The 12,676-nt window shown below is 35.9% G+C and overlaps 1 protein-coding gene across 1 annotated transcript in view; it reads left to right on the top strand.

Annotated features, from left to right (window-relative positions):
* Positions 1–730: 730 nt before the first annotated feature.
* The window catches only part of LOC115225177, a 28,754-nt gene continuing 16,808 nt past the window's right edge, over positions 731–12,676 (top strand). Inside the window, exons 1-2 of the mRNA XM_029796125.2 lie at positions 731–848; positions 7,032–7,447. Of these exons, the coding sequence (XP_029651985.1) occupies positions 7,061–7,447 (387 nt within the window). The 5' untranslated portion in view covers positions 731–848; positions 7,032–7,060. The remainder of the gene's footprint in view (positions 849–7,031; positions 7,448–12,676) is intronic.

Here is a 12,676-nt window from a genome sequence, read left to right as displayed (position 1 = left end):
GTTTTTTCTCTTGCGTTTTGCTATGCTGTTTATTATTCCCCATCACTACCACCACGACCATTGTCATGTAAATTTAAGTCTAGCAGTTTCTGCATCTTAACGAAACTGATTTTTAGCTCATTGGATATTTACTGATCATTATAACAATATATTACAAGAAAATAAAAGATGTCACTTTTACAGCATTTGCTGTAAACAATTATGAGGGTTTCAAGTTGCCACTTGACTAAAGAAAACTTTTCAGTAACTCAATCAATACGTCATACACACACACATTTATATATATATATATATATATATATATATATTATATATATATATAATATATATATATATACATGTATATATATACATATATATATATATGTACATATACATACATATATATATATATATATATATACATACATACATACATATATATATATATATATATATATATATATATATATATATATATATATGGCCACAGCTTGTGAGCTGAAACTAAATAAAATAAAAAAAATAAAAAATATAAAATACATATACATATATACACACCCATATATATATATATATATATATATTATATATATATATATATACATACATATATATATATATATATATATATATATATATATATATATTATATACACACATATATATATACAAATATACATATATATGTATGAATATGTGTGTATATATATATATAACAGCGCAAAATGAAAACACTCTAACCTGTTCTGTAGTCAGAGCACCCCCTTGTCAGAGAAACTATTGCAGATATAACTCTTCTGAGCTATAAAAGCTACTCTTACGCGGATATTTTACATGGAATTAACATTGTAGAGTCTAGCAGTCAGGTAAGTTTGCTTTTGACTTCTTGCACAGACTGTTTACAAATTCGAATGAAATGTGAAAGCGGGCGTTTAATGTTGAAACAAAGATATTTCATTTATTATTCCGAATTTATGAAGATCAATGGAATGGCAAGACTGCTAAGTCTATTGGACTACATGCCTTGTAATAATTAATTTCATCTTTCTGAGTTTATATTCTACTGGAGCCACCCATGCAATTTATCCACTATATATCAATTGATTACGAGGCTTATACTAAGATCCATTCAGGTAACTAAAGCACTCCATTACGAAATCACATTACTTCTTTTTGCAACAATAATGTAAGCGGAAATGGCATGAGGATCATAACTTCTAATGTGCGTATTATTTTTTAAAACAATTTACACCTTAATTCTATTTGTCTTTGTGACAAATTCACGAGATCTGTGAATAAATATATGAAAATACTAGAAGGGAACTTTTACTATTTAATTTCCATTCAATTAATAATTACTAAGTTAGTGCAAAAAGTAATTGAAGATCATCTTTAAAGCAATACTATCTCGAATGCGGCGAGCTGGCAGAAACGTTAGCACACCGGGCTAAAAGCTTAGCAGTATTTCGTCTGCCGTTACATCTGAGTTCAAATTCCGCCGAGGTCGACTTTGCCTTTTATCGTTTCGGGGTCGGTTAAATAATCGACTTATTCCATTTGTCTTTCCTTGATTGTCCTCTCTGTGTTTAGCCCCTTGTGGATAGTAAAGATATAGGTATTTCGTCTGCCGCTACGTTCTGAGTTCAAATTCCCCCGAGGTCGACTTTTCCTTTCATCCTTTCGGAGTCGATTAAATGAGTACCAGTTACGCGCTGGGGTCGATGTAATTGACTTAGTTCATTTGTCTGTCCTTGTTTGTTCCTTCTATGTTTAGCCCCTTGTGGGCAATAAAGAACTAAATATTTCGGCTCGTAATAATTTTAGATTTAAAAGAATTTCAACATGAAGCAAGACTATTTATTCTGATAGCAAATAATTCTAGTCCTAGAACAGACATCTTCTTCGAAGGTATTGCGTTTTGTTTGTTGGAAACCTTTTGCAGAAAGTAACTGAAATATTTAAAAAGTGATAGTCGGTGGGAGAGAAATCTGTGGAGTAAGATGAATAAGGTAGAATTTTTAAACCAAATTTATTCAATTTTTGCCGAGTTATTTGCGAGACATATGGCCAGGAGTTAACATAGACAAGAAGAATTGGTTCTTTCCGACCAACCAATGCTAGATGTAAATTTTGATGTTTTCTACGCATTTTATCTATTTCTCTGCGAAAATATCTCCACCAGGATCCAAGAAGTTGTAAATGATTCCATTTATCAACCACACGATACTGACCACAACTCCTACAAATGCAACTACAGTTTGAGAAAGCATTTCGGTGTCTCATTTCGGTTCAGCCACTGCTCACGACACCATAAGTTTTCATATAGTACTCATTTTCCATCATGTTACAATATCATAAAAGCGCATTGTTTTGCTGCGCAAAAGAAGCACTGGGCTGGCTTTGGAACAGTAATTTGATTTTCTACTTCGGCATTCGTTTGTCAAGATTTTCAAATTTCATTGTAGTGCAAATATATAAAGTCTTTTGAATGGTCAATGTCTAGTTTTTCTGCAACCTCTAGTGTTGTTTTTGTGGGTCCGCTTCAATTCTGGCACACAGAGCGTCTTCAGTAATTGCAGATGTTTACTCATACATTCTTCATCTTCAAAAAATTTCTCCTCTACGTCGAACTTTGCAGCACTAAATGCCCCCAAAACACTCTACAATACCCGCAGAAAACCGTACCACTACTAAGAGAGATGATTTTAACCAACATTATAACATATGTTTGTCTACTCTTGAAGGAAAGCAAAAGATGCCCTCTTTTAACATCTCAAATATAAAGAAAATAGTCATCGCCTTGAACTTGCCACCCTCTTCTGTTATCACTAATATGGCTTCCATGAAGCTAAATCTACCGAAGACTTTGTTTGCTATGGCACTAAATAGTGATAACTCTTCTATAGTGAGAAGCAATGATGTTCAACATGGGATGCATTCAACCGTATATAACACAAACCATCCATTGACTTCCGTTTATCTCTCATATCTTGGATCAGAAGTATATTGTTCGATCGTTCCATTGCTGTTAGTTGCAATTCGATCCATCAAGTTCTCAGTCTAATAAGTCGTGCATGCACTAAAGTTCGGTTGTAAATCCAGGACTCATTTCTTTCTATGTTTCCCGTTCTCTCTATTAATTTACATTCCTATGTACAACATACCAGCTTTCATCCCTTAACATCCATCGCTTAGGTTTAATCCAACAGCAACCCATCCTAAACACCTTACACCAGACATGATGTGTTCGCCTGACCTTGAGAATATAGAGGATATGGTAGCAGTTTCTTTCAACAGCACTAAGACACAATCACTACACATCGCTAGGAAACGGATTTATATCATTCTTTCTGATGAACATGAAAACTACTAAAACTATAAAAGCTGCTAAAATTGAAAGCCTCACATATATACACACACGCGCATACACACACACACACGCACGCACGCACGCACGCACATACATACATACATACATACATACATACATACACACATACATACAGCCATAAGTATATGAATTGTTTGAGCGTTTGCATTTAGAAGCAGGAAAAATACATAAAACGTAAAGAACAGTGTGTATATCTTTCATTAAAAGCACTGACTTTTTGAATCTTAACTCCGAGTTTATTTTACAGTTGGATCAGATGATTAAAGAAGAGTAGCAATGTCATAATATATGTTTATTTGCTTATATATTGTCATGTTGCTATACTTCTTTAATCGTTTAAAAAGAATCGGAAACGTGAAACTAGTTACAATTTAAGAAGCTTCAGCTTATAATAACTGTTTCTGTGTGCGGTTCAAGATGTCGATGAGCATAGCAGAAGCACAGTCCCCGATGTAGAGCAGCGCACCATGAGCTTTGTAGAGTGTTAGCAACTGTTGGGGCTGAAGTATTTTCTAGCTCTCAAGAGATGGTCCTAAAAACGTTAAGGATGTGCTTTTTACAGGTTTCATATTCGGTGACTGTAAGGCCCAGCATTTTGGAGAAACTGCGTGAACCCTCGCAGAGTGCCGCTCATATTTATGAAAGGTGTTTCGGTGATTTCTTGATATGAGTAGCTATTGAATGCATGTGTGTGTGTTTGTGTGTGTGTGTGTGTGTGTGTGTGTGTGTGTGTGTGTGTGTGTGTATGTGTGTGCGTGTGTGTGTATGTGTGTGTGTGAGTGTGTGTGTATGTATGTGTGTGTGTTTGCTATTAAAAAAGACAAGATTAGCATGGCTCCACTAGAGGATGCTCTCAAGATCTCTGGCCTTGAAATCAATTCCAAGTTGAGCATGTGCTGTCTAAGTTTACGTCGAGTGGAGCTGATGCATGTTTCATAAAGGGGCGAGATACCTGAATAAATGTGGGCGTTAGTAGATGTAGCAACAAACAGTTTATTGATGAACAAAAAGAAAGAGAGCCCTGGGGTACACCAGAGTTGATTTAGAGTGAGATGAAAGAGTCCTGTCGATACATGTCGCGATGGTACGAGCTGACAGGGAGTCACCGACCCAAGATATGGGAGACGGGTGGAGCACATAGACATTTTGATAGGAGATTCATATGTCAGACGGGGTTGAAGGCTTTGCTGACGTCTAGAGCAGTAACGTTGCTTTCACCCAACTGCTCTAAACCTAAAATGCACCACTGACTACGTGAGAAACTCTCCAAAGGCTCTGACTAGGAGAAAGCCGTAGTGGTAGTTACTGAAGTGAAAGAGCGAGAGAGTTATTCAAAATGTTGGAGAATATCAGTGTTAATGGCTCCCTCCATTACTTTAGAGACAATGGAGACAACTAATACTTTAGTAAAAGTATTTATTCAAATTATTCATATGAAAACCTACATTTAAATAATATTATCAGCCATCACATTTCAGAACATAAACTCATCTCACATTCATCTCTACAACAACCACAAATCAAGCAGAAGACACAGTAAAGGTTAAAAAAAAATGACACACAAGTATATGTAAAGATATCGCAGTTACCACATTTTCTGACAGAAAGAGAGAGAGAGAGTGAGTGAGTGAGCAAGAAAGAAAGAAAGAGAGAGGGTAGGGGAAAGAGGGGGAGGAAGAGATATTTACGGTATACTGACGATACTTGAGATCCTTCATGGACTACGCTGGTTCTACTCGGGATATCAATCTCCCCACAGGACATACTATAAACTACAAATATACACAAAATAATACTGCACATCATAACATGTACGCAGACTATGGAAGCAGTAAAGCAAAATATTAAAAGCAGAAAACTACTTGGATATGTGAGTTGTACATTATATTGTCGTAGCAAGCTTCGATACTCAAATTTCCTGTCACTACATAACAAATCCCTTCCAAACACTCAGGCATATTTATAACACCACATAACACTTCATATAAATGCAGTACCTCTCCCACTCAGCACAGACAAACATGAACAAAAAAACAAAATATATACAGAGTAAATAACTCAAATTCCCTTGTTTCGCAAGTCTCACATGCTCCAGCCGCATGCTCCAGCCGCATACTCCAGCCGCATGCTCCAGCCGCATGCTCCAGCCACTGTCACACTCTGACTGAGTTCACCAAGCGTACTACAGCATCGTATCTGCAATATGGTCCTCGGTTAAGCGGGACTTTCAAGCAAGTATGACAAGATAGCTTGTAACATTGCTTTTACTAGCTGTTTTTAAGTGCTAATGTGTTGTAAAATGGTCTTGTATCTGTCTTTTGTTCTATCTGTCTTTAGTATCTGTCTTTTGACGACGTTTGTCGCTTTGGCAGATATTGTTATATTCCGAAGTCGTATGAGCCCCAGTCGTAGAGCGTTATTATCCTCAAAATGTTGGATCTTATAACGTCCACTCAGTATCACAGTATAATTACTATATCATCACAGGCACAATTATCAACACAGACTTACACGTACTCTCGTACTCTACGTACTCTCTCAATACTGGCCGACGTCATCTTACTTAGAGTGGCTGTCTCATTCCACTCGTCACATGGGAGGGTTGTACCATTATTACTAATTCCCTACAACACTATGTTGATGTGTATAGACACAAGTACTAGTTCGCCCCTCTTACCTTTGACTCAGTGGAATATTGAGGATTTGGTAGTTGAAGAAAATTGAAAGAGAACTGCACAAGTAGTTGGTTGTTACTCATTTTCAGCTGAGTAGACCGAAGCAACGTAAAGTGAAATGCGTTGATCAGAAATGACCTGGCGCTACACACAAACAACAAAAACAACATAGTTCTTGTACTTCCTGTTTGGATATCCTCATTAACTAATCACTTTCTCCTCCTCCTCCGAATTGTCTCTCTGACCACTAACCAACACTTCCCTCTTTTGGGGGCTTTCCACACATTGGAAGCCGATTAAGAGAGATAACTTCAGTTTTATTTCGTTCAAGTGTAAACTGATTTGTACAGTTGTACAGCCGTAATTTTCATTCTTAGGTACAGTAGTTACTAAATATTAAACTTCTACAATAATTACTAAATAGTAGACCCACAATAGAGTATACAAGTATTCTCAGACGGTGCTACTGCTGAACAAACAACTTAGACTGCATTCGGAAAAAGAACAATATGACTAATTGATATGAAGTCACTCACAGATATATTCTAATCTCTGGTTCACGAGTGAACAGTTTCCTCTCTCTGGCTTTTCAAATGCATCTTTAAACGCTCCTCAGATCTGTCTGGGCTCATAACATATCGTAATTATTTCTCTTCTTTTCTCATCTTCCTCGTTGAGTCCACCTACTCCCAGGCCCTACGCTAATCACAACGCCTAGTTTTTCCTTCTCAGAATAGAATTTTCCTTGCTGTTCCCACAAAGGTTCAAGAAGAGCATTAATGCATTAATCTCACCAGTTTAGGAAAGCCTTGGAACACATGGAACACATTGAGCAATTTTTCATAAAAAATAAATAAAAATTTGAAAAAAACAATGCTAAAAATAAACACTACATTCCAATATTGATTGAAATATCGATGTAAAAATAAAATAAGATAAAACTGAAACATAATAGAAATATATGTACATATATTTTTTTACAGGTGGTACCAAAAATTGTATAAACACCACAATGAAGTGCTTCACTCTGTTTCTACTTCTGCTTGGTATTACCTTTAAGATCACTGTAGCAGAAGTAGCAGTTAGTTCCTCTAAAGATCTGGAAGTCTGCTTGAAGAAGAACGCCATTGACTTTTCAAAATTCTCCGAACAAGAATGGTTATTTTTTTGTATGAAATATTATTTAAACAAAGGGGTCGCAGAAACTCAAAGCACTGAACCTAAAATTAGCTTGTGGGCCGACGTACGAGGAAGAGATTATATTAATTCGTTGATTGATCGATTTTCTGCAGAGGCTCGAAATGCTACTTCAAAAAGGATTCGTAAAGAATACAGAATGTTAACTGATGAAGAAAGGCGAAATTATCACACCGCTATTCGGATGTTAAGAGACGATACAGTAAGTAAATCTTAATATTTTGAAAACAAATTTCTGCTATTTCTACTAGTAATGATAGACTCTTGTTGTTATTAATGGGGATCTTTTCCGTTTGGCTGTACCTGTGGAAATTTTAAAGTTTAGTGAATTTTAAAATTTGGTGTATTGGTGTGATTTCCCGCACTGAATTTGAAGGGCTAATTCACTTTTACAGAAAATTCTTTAAAAAAGTTACAGATTATTTTTACCCAGTCAGTAAACAGGATTTGTAAGCTGTCATTTTGTGCGCGACTGCACATGCTGTCAACTGTAAACAAATGAAATATTGGCGGAATGCTACATAACTCTTCATAACTGTTATATATATATATGAATTTTCTGGGAACTTCGCGAATTTGTATTTTACACAAGGAAATTCATACGATTATGCAAGAAAAAAAATGGTGCGTGATTCAAAGCCTATTTAGCTATTCTTTTTAGCACATCTCGCGGCCACCTCATGCATCATGTACTTTAAGCATTTAATAAGTAAAAATGACCACGTCGGTAAGCAGCTTGGTAACAGATTGGCTTGTTACTATGGAAACAGGCATCTATGTCTGTGGTTTCCGATTGGCTAAAATTACCCCAAATTTGTAAACTTTAAAAACTATTGACTCTTTATTTATTGATTTATGGCGAAATGAATTTCATGTCAATGATTACCATACAAAACTACACCAATACACCTAATATGAAATTAATTCGAACAAAAGTTGAAGAAACTGAAATCTGGCTGCCAAACAGAAAAGATCCCTGAAAATTACCATGTTATTAGAAAAAGTAGAGAATAAAATATTTTTGGTCATGGGCCTATAACAAAGACGAATTTTGATGGCAACACATCAAAGATCCATTGTGAGTCTTGCAAATAAAAAAAGCAGAGGAAAATAATAATTAGTTAATAAAATGTTAGAGAAGCACAGATTTACAAAAATAGGTATTTATACAAAGCAATAACTCTCATTTTATTAATAATGCGGTGGGCTAGCAGAAACGTTAGCACGCTGAGCGAAATGCGTAGCCGTATTTTGTCTGCCGTTACGTTCTGAGTTCAAATTCAACCGAGGTCAACTTTGCCTTTATTCTTTCGGAGTCGATAAATTAAGTACCAGTTACACACTGGGGTCGATGTAATCGACTTAATCCGTATGTCTTTGTTTGTCCTCTCTGTGTTTAACCTCTTGTGGGTAGTAAAGAAATAGGTATTTCGTCTACCGCTACGTTCTGAGTTCAAATTCCACCGAGGTCGACTTTGCCTTTCATCCTTCCGGGTCGATTAAATAAGTACCAGTTACGCGCTGGGGTCGATATAATCGACTTAATCCGTTTGTCTGTCCTTGTTTGTCCTCTCTATGTTTAGCCTCTTGTGGGTAGTAAAGAAATAGAAATAGGTATTTCGTCTGCCGTTACGTACTGAGTTCAAATTCCGCCATGGTCGAGTTTGCCTTTCATCCTTTCGGGGTCGATAAATTAAGTACCAGTTACGCACTGGGGTCCATGTAATCGACTTAATCCGTTAGTCTGTCTTTGTTTGTTCTCTCTGTGTTAACCCCTTGTGGGTAGTATAAAGAAATAGGTATTTCGTCTGCCGCTACGTTCTGAGTTCAAATTTCGCCGAGGTCGACTTTGCCTTTCATCTTTTCGGGGTCGATTAATAAGTACCAGTTACGCACTGGGGTCGATATAATCCCTTTGTCTGTCTTTGTTTGTCCATTCTATGTTTCGACCCTTGTGGGTAGTAAAGAAATAGGTATTTCGTCTGTCTTTATCTTCTGAGTTCAAATTCCGCTCAGGTCGATTTTGCCTTTTATCCTTTTGGGGTCGATAAATTAAGTACCAGTTGCGTACTGGGATCCATCTAATCGACTGGGCCCTTCCCCAAAATTTCGGGCCCTGTGCCTAGAGTGGAAAAAAAATAAATGCTGTATAATTGAATAAGTGAAAGTGTATGACTCAGTGGTTAGAGCATCGGACTCACAATCATGAGATAGTGAGTTCGATTCTTAGATCGAGCTGCGTGTGTTCTTGAGCAAGGCATTTTATTTCACGTTGCTTCAGTTCACTCATCTGTAGAAATGTACTACAGCGTCACTGGTGCCAAGCTGTATCGGTCTTTACCTTTTCCTTAGATAACATTGATGGCATGAAGAAGGTAGGTTGGTGTACATGGGCAACTGCTGGTCTTCTACAAACAATCTTTCACAGGCTTGTGCCTCGAAGGGGAATTTTCTAGGTGCAATCCCATGGTCATTTATGACCGAATGGGACCTTTACCCGTTTATAAATGAATAGCGATTTCTTTAATAAGTATAACATGATACAATACACATGTAGTAGGAACTGATATTTTCTGTTTTGAAGTGAGATGCTGTGTTTATTGCGCTGTATTGATGGGTTTATTATTTACGAACTTACTTGTGTAGGGGTTTGCAAAATACTTGGAACGTCGGACAAAATACCATACAGTATTTATTCCAGCTGTTATCGTTCTGGATTCAAATTTTGCCCGTATGTGCACGGGAAGTAGGGATGTAAACATATATCTGAAAATTTTTGCAATCTGTTTTGTCCAAGTTACTGTACTACATATATCAAATGTACTACACATATCAAATAACTATTAACCAACTCATGACGCTTATAATCACGTGACATACTAGACATCGTAAATGCTAGACGTTTTGTACCAACAAGATTCACTTTTCCAAAGTCCACGAAAGGAAAATCGATTCATGTAGGAACAAACTGAATTAAATTTGTTGTTTTTCTCTTTTGCCATGGATGGGGGAGGTGTGTTATGAATAAAATGTATATCTTTTTTTATAATAAACTTCGCATTATTTTGTCTTTTTTAAAAAACATTTATACCATGCCTGGAATTATTCGTATATCTATATTTTCTCCTAAAATCTTTCGATTTCCAAATATATTCGAGAGTGCTGTGCTCTTCTTTAAGTGGAGATGATGAAATGATTTGCTGTGTCAGTGCATGATGATTTTCAATGGATTCTGCGTGATTGCCATGCATCGCCGATTTTGCTATGATGAATTCAGTGTCACAGATCATGCATTTTACATGTATCTCATTTTCAAGGAACATATCTCTATAATTCGGCATTTCCATTTAGGATTTTTTCAGTTTGTTTTTTCTGTTGGAGAATATTTTACATTATGATCTTTCACATTTATCTAAAGCCCTTCTTTAAAAATGTTTTGCAGCACAGAAGAATTTGCAACCGTTCTGGAAATACTCGTTTATAAGAGTGACAAAGCTTCTAGATATATTATGTAACTTTCATATTTGTATTATACAACTGGTTTTGTATTATCGTATTTCCCTTCCCAGTAGTTTTCAACGAGCTACTTCCAGATATTAGCAGGACTATGCCTGTAAAGAAGGATAAGTTGTTTATGCTGATATGGTTGAAACATGTGTTCAGGCAACAGGTTTTGTTGATGGGTCAAGTTTCTTGCCATGGATTGATCTCTCATCCGAAGCAGAGCGTTCATTGTCCGTAGATGATCACAAGGTCCAAGCATTAGACTGTAATATGCTTGTTATGGCTTCCCTCATGGATTTAGTCGGTTTCCGTGGGGGTGTTATTTTGGGAACCAATTTTCTTTTTAGTTCTGTTTTAACATATGCTCCTTAAAAGAGTAATTGCAGTCTAAGGTTACTCCAGTTTTAGATGGAGAAATGTGAAAACATTTCTATTGCAACTGACATTGGTAACCATATTGCTGAAGAGCTGTCTTCTATATTAGATATATTATGAGCTAAGTATAGGATATCCAACCACCCGAGAACAATAATGGGGCTATCAAACGCTGTTTCGGTTCGTTGGGGAAACAGGACTGGCACTACTGGCTACGTATATAGAAAAGCAAATCAGATTATGGAGAACTGCCTTGTCCGCTCTCTGCTACCCTTACATACCTTAATTAGAAACCAAAACAACTGTGTTGCGCCATGCGTGATCCCTTTGTTGATATGTATACACTTCTTTTCTAATGACCTGTTGCGGTTGAGTTATGCAGCTTCTCTGTGTGTATATCTGCGGTAATCAGCCAAGGAATGCTTTCAGAGAGAAGTTCTTTTCCAGCTCTCATGTCGTTGTCTGTCTCATGTCTGCATACTTAATCCATGGCTTAATGTCGAAATTTAATGATTAGTAGATATTGTCAAAGACATATCATACGATATACAGGGGCTGTTTGAATTGAAATGAGCCTCATTCAATTAAAAGACATGCTATTAAAATGATATGAAAATTTCTAATAAAAGTGAACAACTATTCGATAGTCCGTTACTAACCAACTTTTATATGCTATTACGGGATTTTCTGACAGCTGCAATAGAACTGTGTCTGAGAAAAGATCGCAGTCGTCAGACGAACATTTTGACAGTTCAAAAGAGAAATTTAAATTTAAAGTGAATTTAATATATACATATATACTCATATACATATATTTACATATACACATTTTATATACACATTTTATATAAACACATACATACATACATACATACATACAGCTAATTCGAAGACAACAAATCCAATCCACCACTGGAACTGTAAAAATATGTAAAATTTTCCATAACTTTATCATTTAAATATATATGAGCATGTCTAGGTATGCAACTATATGCATGATAATACATGCATAAAACAAAACATGCAAATCTTCACATATACATACATACATAAATAATACATATATACATACATACATACATACATACATTCATTCATACATACATACATACATACATACATACATACATTCATACATACATTCATACATACATACATACATTCATACATACATACATTCATACATACATACATACATTCATACATACATTCATTCATACATACATACATACATACATACATACATACATACATACATACATACATACATACATGCACATGCATATATACATATGTATGTATATGCGAATTTCGAGAGTGCCGGCAGTCACAACAGACGATTCTCGTTTGTTACGATTTATGCGCGTGCTTTTATGCATGAAGCGCCTATGTGAGAGGTTCTCGTAAGGCTAATAACGAACTATTCGGTGTTCTAACAAGAATTTCACATTTAATTGGATATAAAAATTGCTTTTGGCAGTAATACTGATTTTTGCTAAATAATATACATATCAACAAAAGGATCACGCAAGGCGCAACACATCTGTCTTTG

Source organism: Octopus sinensis, linkage group LG2, assembly GCF_006345805.1.
Source record: "Octopus sinensis linkage group LG2, ASM634580v1, whole genome shotgun sequence".
In the NCBI taxonomy this organism is placed as follows: Eukaryota; Metazoa; Mollusca; class Cephalopoda; order Octopoda; family Octopodidae; genus Octopus; species Octopus sinensis.
The sequence above is the reverse complement of the archived record's forward strand: the minus strand, read 5'-3'. Positions and strand labels throughout refer to the sequence as shown.